Below are 25,445 nucleotides of genomic sequence, written 5' to 3' on the forward strand. Positions count from 1 at the left end.
TTTTCTTTATTTCTAAAGATGGTAGGCAGATTATAAATCAAATTTATATTTTTTCTTGCAAATGAGGGTTTTAATGTTTTTCAGGTTAACTTGATTGAAAAGATTGATCAATTGATAACTCTTTATCCAATTCTTGCAATAATGAAGCTAATGGAAAATTTCCCGTCTCTACGAAGCTTTGACGAGTTTATCGGCAACAAAGCGACGTTCAAATTGCCGACTACGGAAAACATCAACATCAGAATGAAGAAAAACCTACTCTACTATCAAACCAACTATTTCGTCATCATGTTCTGTCTTTCTGTCCTCTATCTGTGCACGCATATCTTCGAAACAGCCTCGGGATTACTCTGTCTTATTTTATGTGTTTCCTGCTACCATATAAGCATGAGTAAAATGAGAACTACACGTGAAGAGTCGCAGCTTACGAGATTGTACGACCAGTTGTCGGAGACGATCGCGGGCGATGACGGGCAAAAGAGGAATATAGTTAACTTGGTGGCTGGGGCTGTGACCTGTTTGGTCCTGTTTTCATATGGAAAGAACATGCTGTTGTCAGTTTTCATTATTCTGCTATCTTCTCTCAGTAAGTTTGCTGATGTTATTAAGTGCCAATGACCGAATTGCGGACTGTAATTTAGGTAGTGGGGTTGCAGATTAATTTTTTCGTGTTTTGCTGATGATTTTATAATAATTACCTTTGCGATAAGCGAGGGTATTTCCATCGGGTACTAGACTGTTTTCCCGTAAATAACTTTGTTCACGGGACTCACTCGTGGACTTGTTCACCTCTTTGTCCTCGTTGCAAATCCTACTTCTCTCTGTCGCAAATTTTAAGCATTTTTTTGAGTTTGTTAGTATTTTAAATACGTCCTGTTCGAAGTTTGCTATTAGTGTTAATTGTATTTTTTCCAACTCGATTTATTAAAATTTTGTGTTTTTTGTCTTTTGTTTCGGCTCAATAAGTGTAGGCGTGTATTATATCGGCTTAGTGGCCTCATATTGCGCTGTTCGATGAGCGAAAAACTTTTCGCTGTGCATATGTGTGTTTTCAGGGAAAATGGGACTTGAAATTTTCTATTTGTTTTTAAAAATTTTTTTTTAAAAAATTCTATTGTCTGGGCATATTTTATCAAACTATCTTCATACACTTTGATAGATCTAGTTGAATGTATAATTATAGAATATCGATCATATGTTTTTTGGCTGATGGTTTTTTTATTGTCGTTGAAGCTCTCGGTAGCATCATTCGAAGTCATCTTCGGTAGTTTATCAGCGTCATGCTGTTTTGCATCCTAGCTTGTATCGCAAGTGGTGCAAAGCTCAACTTCGCCTCTCTGTAATAAGTTGTTTTCCGTATAGGTCCTTCAGTATGCGCAAATTATGTTTTTTGTAAATAATCATCTTTAAAGAACCCAGTGTGGGATATCGTTCTTACAGTAGTTATGGCTGTTTTCAGACGTCTCCGAGCGCAATTTTTTTTTTGACAACTACTGAAAAGAATAAATTGTTTCTTTAGAAATTTCACAGTTTCGATGAGAATGTAAACTCTAAAGCAACCGTAATTTTAAATTTTCAAAGGCCATCAGAAATCAATATTTCAGTTCAAATTCATGTTTTTGTTTAAGGTCATTTGACTCAAAGTTTTTTCTCTCCGTATCTGCCGTCTATTTTTTTTTGTTAATTTCAGCAGAAATTCTTTTGCCGAAAGAAAGTCAAATTGCACCATCCTAAAAAGTTTTGGATTTCGTTTTTGCAACGTTTTGTTCTTTGACTATTTTTGCGTCGTCATTACACTTGCGAAGCAAAGTGTATTAGTACAAATTTTTTTTTCAAATATTGGTGCTAATTTCTATTTTCTAACTCAATATATCTCGCAATTTTTTGAAATGCATAATTTATACATACTGCGGCTTTGTGCTTTGGGATTTATTACTTGCAAAATGGTTTTTTTTTTGTATTTGGTGCTACTTTTGCTGCATCGAATTGGCTATTTTTTAGCATATGTAGCTGAGTCATTGGTGGCTATTTTTTTTTTGGATTTTAAGCATCTGTGGCTGAGTGGTTTTTCCGTGAGATTCAAATTTGCTAGGTCGCAGATTCGAATCCCATGCGTAGCCGATATTTTGCTAATTCGAGGCTTATTTCTACTTTTTCTTAAGTCACTTGATAGAGCTGCTTCTTGGTCGTGTGCTTTTTGGCTTCGCCTCAAATTGATGTAAGCAAAGTTTCATTTTATAATAAATAGTCAAATAAAATTGAGTTGTTATTAATTGATTGCCCTTTTAAGGGCAATGAAAGTAGTGAAGACTATTGCACTGGTCTTGATGGTTTTTTTTACGCTCAATTTAGACTGTTTGCGGTTTGACTTCTCAATTCTTCTGAAGCTTAGTTCATTTTGAAGGCAAACTCCACTAGCGAACAGTAAAAGTGGCAAGATGACGAAAAGCGTGATCGCGATTTCTAGTTTGGAAAGTGGGAATTTAGTTTCCCAGTGAAACAGTTTTCTCAAACTGGGTTACTTTTATCAAAAAACCTGTCAATGATAAATTGTTTTAGAAATTCGAAGAGCTATGAGGCCATCTATTTTTTCTTCAAATTTCGAATGTTGAAGTGATTTCGAAAATCAAGTATTTTTTTTCTGTTTCCTTGCGTTCAGTTAGTTTTGTTTTTAAACTAGAGCAGAAGCTGAAATTTAAATCTTTAATATTTTAAATCATTTCCATCTCAAACAAGGTAGCACAGAAAATTCCCTCCACAATTATAAAAGACTTAGAAAAATAAACAAGCAATTTTTTTCTTTACATTTTGTCGTCGCTATTTATTCGTGGTATGATGAGAAATCTGAACGAACGCCCAGAATTAAGGTGTATTCGGTGGTAATGCTAAAAACTGGTATATTCGACTATAGTTTTTCTGCAGAAGTTTATTTTACGAAGTGGAATTGAAATACGCTAATTTTACTGAAGAAGGGGTGTTAAATGAAACAAAAAAACTATCTTCACTGGGCTTAAACTAATTTTTCACGGCTTAACTCTTATTATAGGAATTAGAGTGTTAGAGGCTTAATTTACTATAAAAGTAGTATAAGTTTCTAACTGGTTTTCAAATTTAAAAAAAAAACTAAATTAACGAATTTCTTTTAACCCATTGAGATGATTTTTATGATACTTATTTTCCCTGAAATCAAAGTTACTGCCCGTTTTCAATGGTCGCAATAACAAACGAGTGACAAAAATGTAGTTTTATTAAAACACTCATAAACCAATCAAACAGTTTGTTTCAGTTTGCTTGATTCACGCAGCCTGTCGGAAAATAGACTTCACGATTCAGTTCAGTGCAATGCGTGCCCAGATAACGAGGTCGCCCATGTACCAACTGATATCGGCTCTGGACTCCCAAGTAGAATCTTACTTTGCATCTCCCAGATAGACTTCCAAATAGTTAGAGCAGTTTAGCTGTTATAGCTAATTCTCTGGTGACAAAACACAATTTATTCCATGAAACATTTTTCCTCTTCACAAAAAAGAACATGGTATGATGTCACATGTAATATTTTGGCGTATAACTCTATATTAATGTCTCATGTCTAGTTATAATGAATAACGACACTTGGGATAATTTGTTATGCAACCGCGTCTTATTCTATCTTGTCATTTTGTGAACTTTCTACAGCAAAGCGGTTGTAGTATTGCTTTTGATTACCCAAAAAGAAACGAAGAATAAACCAAGGTTCAACATAATTGATTTTTAAGAAATCAGTTGCGACACCAAGTTAGTTTTAAGTGGGTCAAATGATCTTTATTAGTTATGTAAGTAGTATGCGAAATGTCACCCATTACAACTGATATGCATTGTTCTCTCCTATTCTATTCTTACGTAATACTTCTTTTCGGAAAACTCGTAGATTCTTCATTTGAAAAAAACTTCAGCTTAGATGTGTATAGTGATGATTGAAGCCTGTTTGTTATTTAGAAGCACTTATGAGAATTGATATCTGAAGCACTAATGATAAATAATCGATGTATATTTATAAAGTTTTTGCGAGATCAAAAACGATACAGGAAAGGGAATCTCGAACAGCACTATTTCAAATACCAATTAAAATGCGTATGAAATGTAAGTAAGTTTGAAGTGCTAGAATTTGAAAAAAAAAAATTCGATGAAAATTTTTGGTTTTTATCTCGCCTGCTATTTAAAACTGATGTCTATTTTTGAAGCATTTTTACCATTCCATGTCAATTAATAAATCTCAGTCCATGTTTTGAGTCTGTTCCAAACGCTGAATAACCAGTTTTTGACAAGACACTTTTTATATGCTAGTGAAAATTGTTTTACTACTGTTTATTTTTCAGAGCCATATGGTGCTCGTGCTTTCTATAATGGGATCCGATAATGTGGAAATGTGAATTGAATTTGAAGAGCAGCTATTTTCTTCTGAATATTTGAATACTGAACGAAAACGATCAATATAAATCCTGTTTGAAAAAAGCTACCGCGCGACTTGATCATGAACTGAATGTTTGCATTCAACTAGTTACGGAATAAACGTTTACAATTGTTTTGGATAGAGTTTGAAATCAATTATTATCCAGTTATTATTTGGAGTGGGACGACTGGCAGTTGGCGGAGTATATGATACAGATCTCTGACTGTTTGCACTTGGCACTTGTTGTATGAGCTTTTTGCGAGCGTCCAAGAAGGAACGCAGTTACGGAACTCACAGGGATATCAAGTACAGTCAATTCCAGAGGTTAGTTAAATTATTTACAATCCAACTCTACGTGTAGGCGTGCGATTTCTAATATATTTAAACTAATGGTTTTTTCGAAGCCTAAGTTTGAAATGACAGGCATTTATTATGATAACACGAATGATCTTGCGAGCGCCGTGCCACAAGGTAAAGTCTTTTTCTCCTGCCAGAGCCGCATATTTTTGTCAACATTTATGCGACAATTAGCTTGTATTTTGGTTGGTGCAGTAAAGCGAAATTTCGCTGCATGAAATCTAAAGGTTATTACCCTTTTTTCCCGTAAACAACTTAGTCCACAGGACTCATTGGACTCTTGATGTACCTTGCTTCATAATGAATTCAAACTTTGTAGCGTCTCTTGCACACTTAGCCTAGTGGTAACGAATACGCCTGGGACGGCAAAGGTTCTGCTGGAGCCTGACAAGAACCAGGTTTTTTTTCAAACGCTATATATTCCGGATCAAAAAAAAGTTCGGCCTATAATTTAGGGTTTCTGCTCAGGTATTTTCGGCTTTGTTACCGCTTGGTAATTATACATTCAAATCCAATCCACCCTCCGGCGTAGAAGTAAAATAACAGCTTAAGATGGCAAAGTCTTGGGGTTCGAATCCAGCCGGGTCCTTTTTTGTGCAAACTGGAATTTTTGTACTTTTTCGGACTATCGTGCGTCTGTTTATTTTTGTCGGCTTGGTTCCCATACCATTATAATTTCTGCTCAATGGGCGTCCACCTTAGTTTTGTTGGCTTAGTTACCTCTTTTTTTCTGAAGGCCATTTTAATGTTGGCAGTTGTGTTTCAAGACATAATTTCTTCAATGTGAACTGCTTTGGCCGAGACACGTGTAAAAATGTGTAAAATTTTATTTTCTGTCTGCTAGCGTGGAATGCCTAAATTGTGATGTATCGAAAGTGGCGCGAAGCTCTGCTTCGCCTCTGTGTATGAATAGAATTCGAACACCAAGCCCTGAAATAACTTCGTTTTTCAATATCTCTATTCGTTTTGCTGCCCAGTTTTTTGTCATTTACTAGCTTTATGATTTCACTTTGCTTTTGGATTGTTTTGTTGAGACTTAAAATTTTGGTGAACGCATTTTTATTGTTTTTTTTAGACAATTGCGGTGCAGAGTTATGTATGATACACAGATCGTTGAATTATTAAAGTACATTTCCTTAAATGGTTGTTTTAAGTAAGTGTTTTTTCTGCAGATTTTTTTTGGAGTTGGTACAATTTTTGATGACACAACATCTTGTTTCGGTCTAATATACATATTGTATGACAAGTAGTGCGAAGTTTCTCATCGCTTCTTTGTATCGATTTTTTCATAGACAAGTTGAAGCTGTAGGTTTTATTGATATCTCTGATATCAGCAAAATAACGTTTTCATGCATTTACGACGTGAGGCGACAATTCGTAACAAGTGACAATTCGTATCAGGCGACAATTCGTAACAAGCGACATTTCGTAACAGTAAAATAAAGGGGAACACTGATTCACGCGCAATATTCCTCTCGTGCTGGATGTAAGCGCAGCGGAGCAAGTATATTCTACTTGCCAATGCCTTGTTACGATTTGTCGCTTGTTACGAATTGTCGCCTGTTACGAATTGTCGACTGTTACGAATTGTCGCCCTGTCCATTTACAAGTTATACGTGTCAGTTGTTTTTTGAAGCTTCAACCTTGTCTGTTTTTCAGACTGATTTCTCAACTGATTTTCACTAGCGTAATCCAAGCCAATATTTGGAGGGTTTTATTCATATTTTAAATCGGTTCATTTATTTATTGCTAGCTGGATTTCAATCCACTGCTGCGTCCCAAAAATTACAATTTTTTGAATATTTTGATCTTTTTATTTGTTTTAAAAAATAATTACCGTTTTTGGAACATTCTAGATTTTATGCACAGAAATCGGCTTCTCTTATTTATCTGTGCCGTTCATATATCGAATTTTCAGAAATCACGGTTTCTTTTGGAACAGATTTTAGAAAATCGATTGATCTCGAATGAGAACTAGAGGACGTCTGTAAGTGTTTCGGGTTTTATGAATTCTGGTTTGTGGATCTTTTTTTTGTCAATGTTGTAATGTTTAAACCACCAAATTTAAATCCAGCACAATTGGATTCGGGATTTTAGGCATGCTGCTCGTCCAATCTGAATTAAGTCTGAACAGTGATTCGGAACTGACGGAGAATTATCATTATGTCCGCTCGGCTAAACCGTCCGACTCACAGTAAATGTGATCTGAAAATCATCACCATGTCCATATGATTGATGATTACAATCAACTGAATCTTTATCTTTTCGATAAATTGATTACATCAATTCATGAATTTTTATGTTTCTTTTCGATACGCTGTTTTTCATTTTTTGGCGCGAAATAACATCCGACAAAAGAAAGCCTTTCATTCATTCTGTCATGTATATTGCGTAATCCTAGAAAAGTTTCAGTAAGTAAATTTCAGTGGGATTTCAAAATGTATTCCAAAACTGTCCAGTATCGAATCAATTAGAATTCCCTGAAAGAGTGTATACGAAAAATTTTAACTCAACCAGTAGTGGATTTAGCCCCCCTCAAGGATTCGACCCTCGGCCGACTCAAAGAGACCCCCCTTTGTACTATTTTGAGATATCAATCTTTGACTGGCTGGTCCTAATTTTTTTCTAAAGGCGTATTTGCCGCCAATATATACTAATTTTGAAGGGGGAGCGCGCGCCGAAAAAAACGCTATTTTCGGCGTTTTTTCTAAAACTTTCAGGAAATTTGGTCTAAATAGGGTCTTTATAGTGATTTGGGAGAGCTCGAAATAATTTGTTCGACCTAAAAAAAAGTAAACTAAGTTTTCTAAAGTCTTCCCCCCCCCCAGTCAAGAAAATCCTAGATCCGCACCTTAACTCAACGAATCTCATCTTTGCTTCGTGTTACTGAACATGTAATGAATGTAACTGTTGTAATTTGAGTGTTCACCTGATTTCACTTCTTAACTTCCGCTCTTCATTAACTCTTCAGCTTAACATGGTCTGTTGTTTCAGTCTAGACGTGATTGAGACTCCTTTCTCCAACTCTACTGAAAGCCTCTTGCGTATGTTATCTTTCTTTTCATATCATGCTTCTGATTCTTTCCGCAATTCCGAGAAATCGACTCATGATTATGGAAGCCGTCATTAAGTGAAAAAGAACTGGAAATAGATTTTAATTATATAGGTCACCGTGGTGATTTTTTGTTTTCGTTGTTCACGAAAAAGTCAAAATTAATAAGGTCTCAAGTGGCATAATACCCAATTGGCATAGAGAAACTTTTTTGAACAAGCTGTGAAAAGTAAAGTGGTCAATTCAAAAGTTGACTGACATTTAATCTTGACAAAACTTAAAAAGTTGTTATCAAAAGCATAACCTTGCAGTTAATTATCAGTGTATTGTGATCAATTTTCCAGCAAACTTTTCAGTCAACATTTTTTGGAAGCAATTTTCCCCAGATCTTGTTCGAATGTTTTTGCTCCTGATAAAAAGGTGAAGTATTAGGTGATAGAAAGAGGAGTTTCCCCGGCGGAATAGAAAATCACTTATTTTATTGATCCAGTTTTCTCTTAATAGGATAAATTTGGGAAACTGTCCACCATAAGCTATTCTTGAAATTGATGTGATATTTTTTCGAAATTCAAAAGTTGAAAAATGTTCAAAAAATATTTCAATTTCGGACAATTTAAAAATTTCAAACAGTTGTACCGGTGTTGAGAAAAAGTGTTTTGAAATTTTTGATTTTCAGTCTGATTTCGAGCGAGTAATTCGATTTTGGAACGTTTGTTATATGAGAAATAGTCATTTAGGCCGAGAAAACTTTACCGAACGAAAACTAATTTCGTAGGCAAAATAATTTTTCATGCTTTTTGTGTTTTAGGGGGGATGATTCGTAAAAAGTGAGTTTCAAAACTTAATAGCTAAAAACTTTTTTGACAACAGTTTTGTTTTCGGCTTAATGGGGTTCGACCCAATTTTTATTGCTAAATTACCGCTCGGTAATTGTTTCGAAATGCTTTTTAAGGTCGTTTATGAATTTTTTCTGAGACAAAAGTGTGAAAATTAGACTGTTTTCAAGTAAATTTTCAACCGAATTTTTCCGTCTCTTTTTCTATTCACTATCTTGTAATGCAATGTTACTGCTGTTGTATTGCAAATGTCGCGAAGCTCCTCTTTGCCTCTGATTAAAATTAGTCTCTGCTTAGACGTGATGTCGTCTGGTGGAATGAGTGGGGGTGGGGGTGAGTTTGTGGGCAGCTCAGAGAGGGCGGGGCTCGTGGAGAGGAGGGACGACAACAGGTGCAAGGAGAAGTGCACAGACTGCATTGTGGGCTGCATCGACTGCAACTGCATACCATACGCACTCAAGTTAGTACACAAACACCAAACTCCTTTTATTTTCTCGATAGACTTTTTTTAATTAAAACTAGGATAGCCGTTTAATGTGCAAGTTGCACAGAATGTTTCGACCATAGTCTCTAAAAAGCTACAAAAAAAAGTTTTTTTTTTCAAATTTGTGTAGTTTTTTTCTGTATGGTGTGATAAAAGGGTCTGACATAAATTAAGAATGTAGGCATTTTTGGCAGTCATAGTAATATAGGCATATTGAACAATAGTTTTGGTCGGAAAACGACTAGAAAAAAATTTAAAAAAGAGTTGCAAATTTTTTATCAGATAATTTTTAATTTTCTGAAGTTTTAATCCCAAAAGGCACTAAAAACTCCAATAACTAATTTTTCTTGCGTAAAACTAAGTTTTAAGAGCCTAAGTTAAGCCAAATAAGCTGTTGTAAACCTGCTCGCATGCTTTATTTGATCGAAATTGAAGTCAGAACAAAAAAACTTTAAACCAGTTTGTCTCGTAACTGCGATACTTTTGAATTTTTTTTAATGTTCGAATCACGACTGGAAGTACTTCAATTTGCTGTATCACTCGAGCCATTCGATGATTATTTGTGGTACATGATTTTGCGTGGAAATTAAAGAAAAGAAAAAACTAAAACACCCGAATACAAAATTCCTCCCCATTTTTCAAATGGTCGGAACAACAAGCCTTGAATGTTTCGACTGACTTTTAAGGTTTATGGAGTAGTAGTCGCTTTAAGAAAAACTGATGAAATTTTCAAAATAAAAAAATTCAAAAGAGATTTTGTAAATTATCCCCTCACAAGCTATGTAAACTACAACGTGATATATTTCGCATATAGAAAAGTATTAAATGGACGAAATAGCGTGCCTCAATTCAATTTGACACGATTTTTAAGACGGATTAAATCTTGGCTTATGTGTTAATAGCACGAAAAATATCGCTAATTAATTGTTCCCAATTAGCAATATTTTAACCCCCATAACTTTATGGTACATGATCACAGGTGAAATATATTTTTACGCTTGCTATAAGCAAGAGTATTGCAATCCTGTGCTAGATTTTTTTCGTAAATAGTTTAGTTCACAGGACTTATCTGTACTCATTTGTAGTGGTACATTTTTCATAATTATATCAAATTTGTGTTCCGGGCCCACAGCGTGGAGGTAGCGAATTTGCCTGGGACGGTAAATGTCACGGGTTTGAATCTGGCCATGACTTGTTTTTTTTTCAAACGGGAAATATGTTGTTTGAAATAAAATTTTGGGCCCATTTTTTGTCAGCTTATCTTATATCGGTTTAGTTGCCACATCTCGGAATTGTTTCTTTCTTGCTGCGTCTCTTTTTTATGATTTGATCAGCTCGTAATTTGGTCCTTTCCCTTGTGGGTAAATTGAAAAATCTTAATAATCAATCTTGTATTTGTTATTTTTGCAAACTTGTTACTATTTGGGGTTGGGTATCTTCATCATCCGCATTCAGGCGAAAAACTCTGAGCCTCTAATTGTATTGTGATCTTCTGATTGTGCACTGGGATTGCTTTTCATACGAACTTAAACGAATGCGACATTATTTTGACTTACCGCATTTTTTTAAACTTTAAGCGTAAATGAAGCCCAAAACACAGCAATTGACATGGATCGGTCAATTTTAGTGTCCAAAATACTTTTGTGCCAAAATAGATTTTTTGCTCTATTTCAGACTGTCCTTAAAGCCTTAATGACAAAAATATTTCTGATCTTCAAGAAAAGCTAAAATGATCGTCTTCATTAAACAACCTCAGTTGATATTGTAGTCAAAAAGAGGTCGGTAAATATTTACTTATAAGTTAAGTGAAGTGTAACCGAAGTTTCTCTCGTTTTCATCTTTTAGTGCACAATTTTGTCAACTTGTATCTGGTCTTCGTTGTTTCTTCTTTTCTTTTTTATTGAATTTTCTTTATATTTCTTAGTTAATTTTCGAAGTTGTTTTCTTTTCTCGTATGAATTTAGTTTTGCTTTTGATCAAAATGGTTAAATTTGTGGAAAGTGTGCCGTTTTTGTTGCTACTGCCGTTTATTGGTTCAATAATCTTCATGTAACATGTTGCATCTACAATAAATCTTAGTTTTAAGAAATTGAAGCCAATGTGAAGTTGCAATGTGTAGCTTTTTGTCAAACTTGATGTTCTTTGGTTTTGCGTTACTGGACATGTCATTATATAGTGGCGCAGATTTACCACGCAATTCCTAAGTTCATGTTGGCATATTGACAATCTATTTCAATGTTGGCATATTTAATATTCAATTTCAATACTGGTTTATTGGCAAAGTATTGGATGGTAAATACTTGTTGGTTTACTCCAAAGCAACTTGTTCAATACCAATTGGGTTATGATAATTGGTTCAAACGCTTTTGCAAACCTACGACGAACGTGTTGATATAAAAGCGTTGAGGCCAGTAATGCTTATGGACTTTCATTTTGCCAAATTTCGTGAAGATCGTTCAATCACTGTCGTGACAAATCAATGAGCCGACCTCCTGTGAAAAGCTACGATGCATTCAGTAAGCGCTGCATATCTGGAAACTACTGAATTAATAATTTTTTTTTCTAATTGATGATAAATAGTCAATGGATTTTAGAGCCCAGATCTGATTCCTTATCAAGAGATCAACTGAATCGCGCAGTGCGAACTCAACCCTTAGCTGTTCCGTTTTACTCACAAAACTCATTTGAATCTGAAGCTCCCTTGGCATCAAATTCGCTATCGGCTCAGCGAATAAGCAACAAAGAATCGGCTTTGAGGTACAGGTCTAGTGAAAAAGACGCAGGAAGCTCAGAGGAGCATTACAAGGAAAAGGAGGACTCGGAGTCTAAATCCAAGAAGCTAAAAACAGGGTATCCTTTTTATTTCATCAAGTAGTAGCATACCTCTTAATTATTGATGGCTTTTTGAGATAATTTTGGTTTTGAGATGACATGGTATAGAAATATCATCCTGACAAGATATTAAGACAAACGATAAATCTTGTGGCCAAAATGAAGAAAGTTTTGGAATGGTAATATCTTCATGTCATCCGAATGTTGTAACAGAATTTAACCAAAAAGCCGTCAATAATGTTTGAGGTTCAAAATGTATGTCGGCCAAGATTGAAAGCGGATGATGGTTGTTAGGTGCTGTGGTTGTTGCTGTGGGGGAATGAGTGATGAGGAAGAGGATGAGACTGCCTTTGACGATCGGTCCTTCCTCATCAAAGCAGGCAGGAAGGGAAATCCTCGAGACTCAGATACACCATGTGTGGAGTTAGTCGACCTCCGAGACAAGTCTTCAAATTGAATGTTATCGAGTGCAATCAGAATCGATCGAAGCGTTATTCGTTTTCTCGAGATATTATCACAATCAGAATCTGGTTTTAAGTTATCTGTTTATTTTATTCAACTGTTAAATGGGATTGATTCAATGATATGTATCACTAGATATTTCGTTTGAAAAATGTACCACATTCGAGTGAATGTTTTATCCGCTTAAGGTTTGTTGGTTTTTCGAAGCATCTGAGGGGCAGATTTTTGTTTCGAAGTGTTCTTCGCTTTCCTTTTCCTCTAATCTATGCAATCTTAGGAAATAGTCTATCGAGTCGAATCACTTTATAGAAAAATTATAATCTGTTTTATAAACAGTGACTGTAGGGACGTCCCTATACGTTTGAAAACTTATTTACTTCGTCTTGTTTGTTCTGTTGAGATGAGGAATTGAGATGTGTCAATAACGATGGTATCTCGTTAAATTGTTTGAAATATCATGGGTTTTTGAAGATGGGTTTTTGAAGATTACCTGCCATAGCTTCTTACAGCATGTTTTTAGTGCAGCCTGTGATATTTTGCAGCGTTGCAAGTCAAAGTATGATTTTACCTGGTTACTTGTCATTGCTTTATTTTTTCTTCACATCCTGTTTTTTGTTTTATTTTACAAGATTTGAAATCTCTGCTAAAAAGTATACGTATAGGGCCCTGCAATCTAAATGGATTTGATATAGATACTTGTAATCACATACATAAAAAAGTATCAACTATCTAAGTAACTATGATAATATCATCGATGAAGTAGTTTCTATTTATATTTATTATCCACACTAATTCACTTGGGACAAAGGGAAAGGAGCTTACCAACAGGTTGAATGAATCATTGGGAGCAAACATTGTAGTTCTTTGTAGGCAAGAGTTCTCTAGAGAAACTCCATAAATTTTGTTTCAGTGCCTGCGGAGCCACTGTCCGAAAGATGTGTCCCCCAAAACCGAAGAAGTCTCGCACAGTGGTGCTTGGTCGGCCAGATCCCAATGCCAAATACTCGAGGAACAAACTGCGCAACCAGAAGTACTCAGTCATCACCTTCATCCCTATTGTGAGTAGATTGAGATCACCAGGTGTTGCAGACATTAAAAAACCAATCGCAAAACTATTTTTGATTTCTTTTTTTTTCTTGTTCATGCAAAACACTCTCCATCTAAAAATGGATAATCGTAACTAATTTCAGTGTAAAATTTTAAATCTCCAAACTTGAGGTGCTTAAATTTTGATCGATATGTTCTGCTTAAACGCTCGTGAAATTCGAATTGAAAAACTCAAGTTGGTTTTGTTTCTCATACCTAAATTGTTTGAAATTAGAAGACAGAAACTCTAATCTTTGCAGTGATTAATATTTGTGCATTTGTAAGAATTAGCTTATAAATATGATTTGACGTTTGTGTTTCGTTTCAGGTGCTCTACGAACAGTTCAAATTCTTCCTTAATCTCTATTTCCTCATCATCGCACTGACACAGTTTGTGCCCCAGCTCAAAGTCAACTATCTCTTCACGTACTGGGGACCACTGGTGAGTCTATTTTAGTCTGCGTTCAATGCCAAACCGAGAGTAAATAAACCAGCCGACGCAGCTACCAACCGAAAATGCGCAACGTATATAAAACAACCGAAACGAAAGATTACATCATATGAATAAAATTTGCATGATTTTCGTAAATGTTACATAATTGTAACATAATAACAACTGCGTATTTTCGGCTGGTTGATACTTCGGCTGGTTTATATATCGGCTGATTAAGAGTAATGAACGTAGTGAAGGCTCTTATATAGGTCTTGCTGATTTTTTTTTCAGGAAGTCTTGAAATATTGATGCACTTAGCTATAATGCACTTTTTGAGTTCAATTGAAATTCATCTGCTGAAAGTGACGTAAATAGCATTATCCAAACACGAATATGGAAATGGCGCAAAAAAAACGTGAACAATTTCTAGTTTCGAAAGTGAATATTTACTTTTAGAATTCCAGCGGAATAAAAACTTAACCTGTTGATCCAGTTTTCTCTAGTTGGGTTCATGTTATCAAAAAAGCGCCAGTCATAATTGGTTCTAGAATTGCAAAGAGCTTAAAGGGCATCTATTTTTTTCTTTGAATTTGAAAGTTAAGGTTTTTTCAAGAAAGTCAGTGTTTTATATGTTTACTTGCGTTCATTACTCTTTTCCAATCTTCGCATTGGTTTTTTTCTGAAGGTCGCATTGTTTTTTTTTCTGAAAAAGTCCAAGAACTGATCACGCCCAATGTTTAATTTTGTGCGTTTCTCTGGCTTCTTGAAAACAAATTACCTTTTTAAATCGCCAAAGCTAAACCTGACTGACTTTGACTTTGTGGGCTTTGGAAAGTTGTTGCGAAATCTTTTCTAGTTTAATGAAATTTTTCCAACTGTTTGTTGGCCCTGTTTCTGAAAATTTATTAAGCGCTGGTGATTGTTTTTTCTCACATTTTTCAACATTTGAATGTCATTTGAGACATCAAGTTTCGCTTACATTTCATGTTAATTAATTTTTTAGATTTCTATATTTTATATGCCACAGCTAAACCACCCAGATCAAAAGACTTGACGCGTTTTACGATAGTTTTTACCATTGGAATCATTTTTCCAAATGTTTAATATTAAGAGTAATGAACGTAGTGAAGACTCTTATATAGGTCTTGCTGATTTTTTTTTCAGGAAAAAGTCTTCAAATTTGTTCACGCTCAATTTTGATTTTTGGCTGTTTGACTTGTGATTTTTCTAAGTTCAGTGCATTTATATTGTTGTAAGGAAGGCAAACTCCACTACCGAACAGCAAAATTGTAAAGGTCACGAAAAACCTGATCGGCTTAATTTTGAAAATGTAAATTAAGTATCAGATTTCCCAGCGAAATAAAAATTTTACTTATGAATCGGTTTAACTTATTTAAACAAAAAAGTGTACATCATAAAATGTTCTACAAATTCAAAAAGCTTTGAGGCCATCTAATTTTTTATTCGTAGTTTAAAAGATTTTTGAAAAACAAGTCGGTTTTTTTTCAGTTTCCTTGCGTTCATTACTCTTTTCCAACTGTCAGTTGGCTATAATTTCGTAAGTTGTAATTACATGCTGCACTTGCAAAAGAACTAGCAAGCTAACCTTATTTTTGTAATTGAGAATCTAATAGGGCCGGATCTAAGATCTAGAATGGGGTAGAAATTTTAGAAAATGTTTCGTTGTTTTTTTAGTCGACCAAATTGATTTTGTGAGGTTTCTGCGTTGCAGGCAAGTTCACACAACAAAAAAGACTTAAAATGACATTTTGACCAGTTTTGTAAAGCTTTAACCGAATCGCTTTTGTCACGCGTGCTCATCCTTTGCAACTTGCGCTTTTAAAGTTCCCTGCATACCGAGTTTAAAATACGTTAAACAAGTGTCCGACTGTTCTGACTTAAAAATACGTTAAACAAGTGTCAGACTTTTGTTCTAATCTTTCAGGCATTTGTTCTAATGGTAACGATGGTAAGAGAGGCAATCGACGACTTCAGACGCTTTTCAAGAGACAAAGAAGTCAACTCAACTATGTACAAGAAAGTGACGAACGAAGGAGTGGTCAAAATACCCAGTTCCAAAATTCAAGTGGGGGACATCATCCAGCTAGATAAAAACCAGAGGGTTCCAGCAGATCTGGTGCTGCTCCGGACAACAGAGGCTCAAGGAACGTGTTTCATAAGAACAGATCAGTTAGACGGTGAAACAGACTGGAAATTGCGTGTGGCTGTGCCGTGCACGCAGAGACTAGAGAATGACAGCGATTTGTTCTCAATTAACGCGTTTATTTATGCGGATAAGCCTCACATGGATATTTACTCCTTCATCGGAACATTTACCATTAATGGACATCAGGGAAAGGAAGAAGTATCTTTGAGGTAAGGCAAAATTGTGTAGAATTTGACTTTCAAAACATGAAGCTATGCAGTTACAAGGCTGTGAGTAGCTTTGCGTTAATAAATGAAGTGCGTTGTCGCTTGTTCTGGTTAAGTCGTTTCAGTTTTTTTTAAAGCTGTTTGAAGGATTGAAGTTGTTGTTCCGACCATTGAAAAATGGGGAGGAACTTTGTATTCGCGTGTCTTTTTTTTCTTTTTTCTTTCTTTTTGTTTTCTTCCCAAAATCAGGTCCACAAGTAATCATCGGAAAGTTTCGAGTGATATATCATATTAAAGCCCTTTCAGTGTCGAGAACACCCTTTTGAAAGTTTTGATCTAATTTCGAGTTTATAAGGTGAGCTAGCAGGCTTAAAATAGCTTATTTATGCTTAATTTAAGCCGTGATAACTTAGTTTTACTCGATTAAAGTTAATTTTTGGAGTTTGTTTGCGCCAAGTTCTTAAAAATCATTTTGTGTTTTTTAAGACTAGTCCGAAACTTGTGGTATTTTTGTGCAACATCTCTCTCAATTGGTACATAACTGATGAAAACATATTGTTGTGTGGTAGCATGGAGAACACAATGTGGAGCAATACGGTGGTGGCGAGCGGGAGTGCCACCGGGTGTGTGGTGTACACTGGCACAGACACGAGGAGTGTGATGAACACCAGTCAGCCCCAGAGCAAAGTGGGACTCCTGGACAACGAAGTCAACTTCCTCACCAAGCTCCTCTTCATATTCCTCCTGGGGTTAACAATCGCACTCATGATACTGAAGGTACGCCAGAAACTTCGATTCATTCGCTCAAATCGAGCATGAACTAATAATGGTGATAAGTCGGGTCGGATCAAGCATTTTTGTGAAGGAGGGATGGTTTTTCAAACTAAAGTCTATATCTTTCGAATCTTTTCCTGCCTCGAGCTATTTATCTGCTGAATAGAGATGGTTGTGGACCAATATTATTCAGCACTACTTGAACGCACATCAGGTTTTGGATAGAAAAAATGAAGCAAGATTTTCTCGCAGTCAATTTAAGGAGTCGAAAGGAAAATGAGTGACCTAGTTCACGTAATATTTCTTGGTTTCTGTTTAGAGCTTCGAGGGCCAATGGTACATCTACTTATTCAGATTCATGATTCTCCTCTCATCAATCATTCCGATCAGGTTCGATATGAAGAAATCAATCCAATCATATTTCCCATTGAAGTGTTTTTTTTTTCATTTTAAATGAAAATAATATTAACGTATTGTAGTTTGCGAATGAATCTTGACATGGGTAAGCTGGTGTACTCGTGGTTCATGCAGACAGACAAGCACATACCAGAGACAGTGGTCAGGAGCACCACTATCCCAGAAGAGCTGGGACGAATCAGTTACTTGCTCAGCGATAAGGTTAGTACTTTCGAGACGTCCTCATGGAGAAATGACTTGCTTAACGCCTGAACTCTTTTATGAGTTGAGTGGTGTGACCTTAGCTAAAAGAGAAGCACAATGTTATAGAAGCTTAGTTCCATTTACAGCAGCAACAAAATTGCTGCATAAATGGACTGATCTTGTTGATATGCTTTATGATGGCATTAGTTGTTCTTTTTCAGACGGGAACCCTGACCCAGAACGAGATGGTGTTCAAGAAGTTGCACTTGGGTAACCTCTGTCTGAGTAGCGACTCTTTCTCAGAGGTAACTAAGTTATTCATAGACTCAATATGACACAGAAAATGCATGAAGACAGAAGCTTTGGACTTGTATGTATTTGCCTTGAGATATTGGATTCCACTTTGTGGCAATTCTTCATATTAAAGAAAAATAATCAAGGAAAATGTTTAAGAGATCCAAGAAGCTATCGCAGTTGCGCAGAACAATGTTTCTACCAAATGTCAAGCTAAAAATCGGAAAGTGGAAATAAATCCGCTTATATATGGAGTTTAAACCGCTTTGCGTGATCTGTTTTCGTGCTTTTATTGTCATCTTCTGAATTGGAAGTGAGATGTCAACTCTCCTATCGGTTTTAATAATCTTGAAGTATATGTTGGACTTTTCAGGTGCGGTTTGACGTTGAAGATGCTATTGCGACGGAGATCAAAGGCTCCAAAATGTCATCGGGTAACCAGAAACTGGTCGAAGCAGTGAAAGCAATCTCACTGTGTCACAATGTCACACCAGTGTACGACGACGAGCCTGCAGAAGGAGGCGGGGCTAAACTGAACGGAGCAGCTGCTATGGATGGATTGTTCGAACCTAATCTCAACGTTTCATATCAGGCTTCGAGTCCCGACGAGGTAGAAACAATTTTTCACAGCTTTTTAGCATGTTGAGTTGAAGCGAATTGGTTCTATCCGGAACCTGCGTGAAAATTGTAATGTTTTTGGAACCGTATTACATTCAGATTTATAAAGTATCCTAAAATTACAGTCATATATTTTGGTTATCGGCAGAGAAGTAATTGAACACGAATTTAGTTCATTTTGTTTATGAATTCGGGAATTTCTAGTTTTACTGTGGGACTGCATGTATCTTAAGCTGCTGAGAAGGAGAGTTGTGGAAAGCCCGTTGAACTATTTCAGATTGCCCTGGTGAAATGGACTGAGATGGTTGGTCTCCCATTAGTGCACAGAGACATAGAGAAGATGCGACTAAAGTGCAAAGATGAGGAGCTGTGCTTCAAGATTCTGGAGGTGTTCCCCTTCACATCCGAGACGAAGAGGATGGGCATCATTGTGCAGAATGAAAGGACGGGCGAGATCACTTTCTACTCCAAGGGAGCCGATACGGTAACATGCGACTATTCGAAATATGCGACAACTCGTAACACGCGAAAACTCGTTACACGCGACAACTCATAACATGCGACATTTTGTAGAATTGTCGCGTGTTACAAATTGTCGACCAACAATCTAATCATTGCTTGGTTTTTTTTAACTTCCCCTAAACCGTGCAAAGTTCTATTTTTTTGTCCCTGTAGAAAAATTGTCCCTTCTGAGTTCGCAAAGATGATAAATCGAAAATCAACTTGATTTTTCTTTGAAATGCTTTTGCGTTTGTAAGAGTCGATGAACGTAGTTCAGACTCTTTTATATGTCGTGATGATTTTTTTTGCGGTTTGACTGTTGGTTTATTTTTCATTTCAGTTCCTTTTCTTTGTTAAGAGTTTTCAAAAAGCAATATATTTTTTTTCTGATCATTGACTCTCTTTCAACTGTCTGTTGGCTATGTTTATTACTTTAAGCTCGGAACGTAAATCAGATTGAATAGAAATTCACCTCGTTAATACGTCTTCTTAACTTTGAAGTTATTAAACACAATGTGTACGGGTATCCATTTCCAGGTAATGTCATCGATGTGTGCGTACACTGACTGGCTGGACGAGGAATGTGGAAACATGGCAAGGGAAGGTCTGAGAACTCTGGTGGTAGCGAAGAAACAACTATCCAAGGATCAGTACGAGGACTTCTCCTCCAAACTGAACCAGGCCAAACTGGCCATGCAAGAGAGAAACTTGAAAGTGCGCATGGTGATTGAGTCCCTGGAGAATGAACTGGAAGTAGTGGGGTTGACAGGAGTGGAGGATAAGCTGCAACTGGACGTGAGGCCTACGCTGGAGTCCATCCGAAATGCTGGCATCAAGGTGTGTATCTAGTAGCATTTTGTCTAGTTCTTGCCAACTTGTATCAGCATGATCATGTAAATAGCATGATACTTTAGCGATCTAAAGGGAACCTGTCAGATCGTTCCATTTTTCCAACGCAAGTCGCACAGTAAAATGCAAAGTTTATGCGTTGGGCAAATCACGTGGCCTCTGAGGTTTTTGCTCCGACCTGTTTCGAAGAGGGAAAGGAACTATGGCATAGTCTGCGTTTTTTTTTCAGCCAATTTTGATTACCTCGGAAAGTTCATTGGGGATTAAGTGTTGTATCATATTAAAGCCCTGTTAAGCTGACCTCATCAATTCTATTCTACAAGTTGGTAATTATTTAAGCTATTGTTATTTTTCATTATTGCAGTTTTGCACCTGTTTCAATTTCTCTTTAACTAAAAAAGATAACATAAGTTTGAAGTTTTTTTGCGATATTTAATTTTTCGAGGATTAAGTTTTTGCTTACTTTTTCCAAAGCGATTTCACTTCTGCGATAGCTGCGATATTAAACAAGATGTTTTTAAGCAGTAGATTTACACTAGGTTTGGATGTTGACGGGTGACAAACTAGAAACTGCCTGCTGCATCGCCAAGAGCTCCCGTCTTGTGTCGCCTCGACAGAACTTGCACGTAATTGGCCAAGTCTACGACCGAATGCAAGCTCATCAGGAGCTGAACAACTTCAGGCGGAAAACGGACTGTGCTTTGGTGGTTCTGGGAGAGAGTTTGACCTTGATTCTGAAGCATTACGAGTACGAGTTCATGGACTTGGCGGTCCAGTGTCCGGCTGTGGTGATTTGCCGATGTTCGCCTACGCAGAAAGCGGACGTAGTGAGGCTGATCCAGCGACATACCAAGAAGCGATGTGCTGCTATTGGGGACGGAGGCAACGATGTCAGCATGATCCAAGCGGCAGATGCGGGAGTGGGCATTGTAGGCAAAGAAGGAAAACAGGTCTGCATTTTTTCTACTAAAGAATATTAATTGTGTTTTTTTTCCACATTATAAGCAGAAAATGAAGACTTTTAGTCAGATATAGTGAAGTTATATAGCCGATGAACGCTCATCACGCTCAAATTTACTTTTGATTTTACGCGGTTTTGACTTTTGATTTCTTTTCAAGTTCAGCGCATTTCCGTTGTTAAAAGGACGAGAAACTCCACTAGCTAATAGTAAAAATGTATAAATCACGAAAAATGTGATCGACTTCTAATTTCAAACATGGATTTGAAATGGATCTGATTGCGTTGCAGGCGTCTTTAGCCGCGGACTTCTCAATATCGCAATTCAAGCATGTGGGCCGGCTTTTTCTGGTGCACGGCAGGAACAGCTACAAGAGGAGTGCTGCTCTGGCTCAGTTCGTCATGCACAGAGGCCTCATCATATCTGTGATGCAGGCCATCTTCTCTGCATGCTTCTACTTCTCAGCTGTGTCTCTCTATAATGGAATCCTGGTCACAGGGTAGGTCACAATTTTCACTTTTGAATCTACATTTTTGATAGGGCATTCCGTTGGTAGAATGATACACACCAGTGAAAACAATTTCGATAATAAAATAAAAGTTAGCATAAGATCTACTATGAGGTTTGTCCAGCATGTGCGATTTGGCGAACATGTAATAAACATAGTCATTGACGAATTTTTCTTGGTCATGAAATAATTTTGAAAAAGTCTGAGGGTTGATTCATCGGTACAAACATCAGGAATCCGAAAGTTTAAAGACTCAGCAGTATTTTAGATCAATAAGATATAATATAATTCTTATTATGCGTTTTAAGTGAAAGAATCGAAATTAATTAGCAAATAGCGTCTCAAAATTGCCTAAAACTGGTTTTTAGTTGATGGACTCATAATTTGGAATGCACGTTTTCAGCTATGCGACAGTGTACACGATGTTTCCTGTGTTCTCTCTCGTGTACGACCAGGACGTGACGCCCGAGATTGCGATGATGTACCCTGAACTGTATAAGGAGCTGCTCAAAGGCAGATACCTCACCCTCAAGACATTCCTCATCTGGGTCCTCGTATCTATCTATCAAGGTCAGCTGTCTGGCTGTCTTCACGTAATAACAGTGGAGAATCTTTCGCAATGCTTTGTATTCAAATAAATTATGCAGTTTTGGTTAAAGATTCTATGAAAGAAAACAGTAGCGGATGAAGGTCCCCCTCATTGGGGATTTGACCCTTGGTCACCCAAAAGATCCTTCTTTGGTACTATTTAACAACATCTATCATCGGCTGACCGAATTTTTCTAAAGGCGCGTTTGTCGTTATTATAGAATAGTTTTGAGCGGAGAGCGCACAACGAAAAAATGTTATCAGAGGTACTCGTTTTATTTTAATTTTTCTTTCGAAAATATGCTCTTTAAAGTGTTCTGAGAAAGCTTGTAAAATCAATCTGGTCGACCTACTAAAACGTTTTCAAAAGTTTAACCCCTTGAAAAAATCCTACATCCGTGTCTGAACGTACAAAAAACCAAGACAACTACAACAACAGCCCGGACAATCAATTTTTCCATAGTAACTCACAGTTTTTTTGCCAACTGTGCGTAAGTTTGGATGATAAGTGTTAATTGTGGGGTTTAGGAAATTAGACGACAAGCAAATTAGACGATCAGAAAATAACGAAATTTAGACAATAACTTGCGTGAAATTTGTTTACAGACTTAGATTATCTTTTGGCTGAGTAAATATTGGTTGTCTAATTTAGACAATAACTTGCGAGTAAATTGCGTGAAGCTTGTTTACAGACTTAACTTAAGTTTTGCCTGAGTAAATACTGGTTGTCCGTAAATTCCGTTTCTTTACGGTCGTCTAATTTCTTGTCGTCTAATTTCCTAGGCCCAGTTAATTGTATATATTTGGTTTTGTTTTACAGCCGGTGTGTTGATGTTTGGCGCACTCATCCTGTTTGAGGAGCAGTTCCTACACATAGTGGCCATCTCCTTCACTGCACTCATAGGCACTGAGCTGATCATGGTCGCCCTGACCATACAGACATGGGCTGTAGTCATGGTCCTATCCCTCCTGTTCAGCATGGCCACCTATGCCGCATCTATGTTCGTTCTACCAGGTGAGAGAACAAAATTAATTAATCGCACCTTTTAAGTAATGGCTCAAATGAGAGTAACAGTGCGTTAGCAGCCTAATAGTTTTCGCTTCAGTTCTGTCAAAAACGTTTCTGTCTCTTTGTTGTCACTTGATAAAGCGTGTTAAGTCAGTTGATCAAACATGTTAAGTGTTAGGTGAAAAATAGGAACTGTTCCATTTGTTTTCAGGAACATTCAACCGTGAGTTCATCCTCTCGTGGGGATTTGTATGGAAGACCGTGGTACTTACCCTAGTCAGCTGCATGCCCATCTATATCATGAAACTCCTGCGCAGAAAATTCAGTCCCCCAACCTACTCCAAACTGACCTGATCAAATTGAATTCACGCTTGAAAACAAATTTTAAATGAACTCAAATACTTCGCCGCGAACTTCTTTTTGTCTCTTCAATTCATTTGCAACTTAAGCCTCTGTAAATAAATCCAATCAATAAATTCTGTTAGGTATAGATCCCGTCCCCCGCTCTCAGCTGAGCGTTTTCCCATCTGTTAATTGTAGCCGGTGCTTAGTTCATCCGTCAAAAATAAAGTTTATCTGTCTTATCAAAGTTCTGCTGCTTGACAATGGAATGAAGTTGAAGGGTATAGCCATTGAGTTCAATTCTAATAGGTGCTACCCCTATGATTAAACCTGGTGTTGTCTCAAGAGTATATATAAATTTTATTTAAGTGAATGTGAATTATGACATGCCAAAGGATACCATGTTAGTGTTTTCTAAATTCTCCTCTGATGTTCAATTTAAATCTGAGAATAACTCCTTTTTGAAGTCAAACTAATAGTGTTCATATGAGCTGATTTTTTTGATGTACATTGAAAAGCAATGTACTTCAGTTACGACGACCATCTACTAGCATGGAATTTTTTTCTTCCGGGCCATTCTGCTGAAATCAAATTTTAACCGGACCCAGTAACTCAATTTTTTCTCACTTTTTAATAATCAAAAAAGATGAAAATTTACAACAGTTTTTTTTGCGAATTTTATATGAGTTTGTTTGCTGGTCGACAGCGAAAAGTGATATACAAAAATCTAATTTCTGCTGTGAAATATGCGTTTTGAAATTGATATAGAAGTTAATTATTTTTTTTCCAACCCAACTCGCAAAAAAATGTTCTCATTTGGTGGTACTTTTGCTGCATATCATTGTCAAATTTAAACCATCTGTTGTATCCGCTTCAGTGGTGTTTTTTTGCTTACTAACAAGCGACCGTGGTGCAGATGCGAGGATGTGAGATGCTTTTTCTCCAGGGTTCGCCTTGAAAACTTTCATTTTAGCATAGGCAATTTAAATAGCATCTGTTGTATATGCTTCGTTTGTGGCTAGTTTTTGTAGATTGATAAGCGACCGTGGTTTAGATGAGAGAACGTTCGACACGTTATCTCCAGGCCTGGGTTTCGATTCCGGTACATTAAAATTTATTTTCTTTTATTTTGCACTTCTTATTTCACGTTTTTAAAACGTTCTTAGAGCTTTTTTTGCTATTTTAACGCTTGTTTTTGCGTCGCTTTTTTGCAGAAGGCTGCGAAGATGTTCTTTTAATTTTAAAATAGAACGTTCTCATGATTTTTGTTTAAAGCAAAATATTCAAAGTTAAGTCGATCAGTTAAAAATATAATATATTGTTCCGACCATTTGAGAAATGGGGAGGAACCTTGTATTCGGGTATTTTTTAGTTTTTTTCTTCTATTTGATTTCCACGTAAAACCAGGTAACACAAATAAGCACTGAGTGGTTTGAGTGAAATAATACATTAAAGCCATTTCAGTCGTGATTCGAACATTTAAAAATTCAAAAATGTCGAGAAAAAACGTTTTGAAGTTTTTTTTTTCGTGTAGTTGCGACCAAAAAAAGCTAACAAATTAAGTGATGATAACTTGTTAAATTTGTCGTTTAGGCAAAATAAACATGATTTCTTGAAATAAAAAACAGTTGAAAAAGCTTTATTTGGCACTTTGCTGACAAAAAAAAATTCTCTAAATTTTGTAAGAATATAGTGCTAAAAATTTCTCGATTTTTTCATTTAGTTGTGTTTTTTTATTCATGACGATTAATCTAATTTACTACTTTTTTACGCATGTGTATAGTTCTCTCATCTCATCGAACCACCACGCACATCACACCACGCTTATCACACCACGCACATCACACCACGCACGACAGTAATTTGAGGAATTTTTCTTGGTAGTTTTATTAGGGTCGGAATATTCGGTGCTACTTGCACAGCAAACGGCCAAACCTGTTTAATTATATAAATTATTAACTAAATTTTAACGCTTCAGTTAGCGCCAGCATTTTTGACACATGCAATATTAATTGTTTTATACTCGGACACAAGGCTTTCCCGTAATCAACTTTTTTTG

General features: G+C 36.4%; 3 protein-coding genes across 7 annotated transcripts in view; all 3 read left to right on the plus strand.

Annotated features, from left to right (window-relative positions):
• Nucleotides 1–25,445, plus strand: part of LOC134842433 (very-long-chain (3R)-3-hydroxyacyl-CoA dehydratase hpo-8-like) — a 491,300-nt gene that overhangs the window by 249,698 nt on the left and 216,157 nt on the right. The window lies entirely within an intron of this gene.
• Nucleotides 142–3,432, plus strand: LOC134841545 (uncharacterized). The gene is made up of 2 exons (XM_063857576.1): nucleotides 142–586; nucleotides 3,287–3,432. The coding sequence occupies exons 1-2, from the start codon at nucleotides 142–144 to the stop codon at nucleotides 3,430–3,432; spliced, it is 591 nt and encodes a 196-aa protein (XP_063713646.1).
• On the plus strand, nucleotides 4,355–23,843 carry LOC134842428 (probable phospholipid-transporting ATPase IIB). Of its 4 annotated transcripts, XM_063858763.1 has the most exons (19): nucleotides 4,355–4,753; nucleotides 6,884–6,980; nucleotides 7,781–7,830; nucleotides 8,972–9,134; nucleotides 13,363–13,510; nucleotides 13,867–13,980; nucleotides 15,917–16,347; nucleotides 16,914–17,121; nucleotides 17,438–17,508; nucleotides 17,598–17,736; nucleotides 17,940–18,023; nucleotides 18,386–18,622; nucleotides 18,908–19,114; nucleotides 19,669–19,968; nucleotides 20,520–20,930; nucleotides 21,230–21,438; nucleotides 21,851–22,017; nucleotides 22,856–23,050; nucleotides 23,256–23,843. In XM_063858763.1, exons 2-19 carry the CDS (start codon nucleotides 6,886–6,888, stop codon nucleotides 23,396–23,398), a joined length of 3,372 nt encoding a protein of 1,123 aa, XP_063714833.1. In that variant the 5' UTR covers nucleotides 4,355–4,753; nucleotides 6,884–6,885; the 3' UTR covers nucleotides 23,399–23,843. The 4 variants fall into 4 exon arrangements, with proteins under 4 accessions (XP_063714833.1, XP_063714834.1, XP_063714835.1 ...); XM_063858764.1 differs by lacking the exon at nucleotides 6,884–6,980; XM_063858762.1 differs by lacking the exons at nucleotides 4,355–4,753; nucleotides 6,884–6,980; nucleotides 7,781–7,830; nucleotides 8,972–9,134 and adding exons at nucleotides 11,286–11,674; nucleotides 11,753–12,008; nucleotides 12,285–12,413.

The sequence above is a fragment of the Symsagittifera roscoffensis genome, chromosome 3 (assembly GCF_963678635.1).
Source record: "Symsagittifera roscoffensis chromosome 3, txSymRosc1.1, whole genome shotgun sequence".
Lineage (NCBI taxonomy): Eukaryota > Metazoa > Xenacoelomorpha > Acoela > Convolutidae > Symsagittifera > Symsagittifera roscoffensis.

Bases quoted from the DNA above. Each gene is read 5' to 3' on its own strand.
- LOC134841545 (XM_063857576.1), top strand. From the start codon at position 142: ATGAAGCTAATGGAAAATTTCCCGTCTCTACGAAGCTTTGACGAGTTT. The intron at 587-3,286 runs GTAAGTTTGCTG...AGTTTGTTTCAG, and splicing joins TATTCTGCTATCTTCTCTCA to TTTGCTTGATTCACGCAGCC.
- LOC134842428 (XM_063858762.1), top strand. From the start codon at position 11,638: ATGAGCCGACCTCCTGTGAAAAGCTACGATGCATTCA. The intron at 13,511-13,866 runs GTGAGTAGATTG...GTTTCGTTTCAG, and splicing joins TCATCACCTTCATCCCTATT to GTGCTCTACGAACAGTTCAA. The intron at 19,969-20,519 runs GTGTGTATCTAG...GATTTACACTAG, and splicing joins TCCGAAATGCTGGCATCAAG to GTTTGGATGTTGACGGGTGA.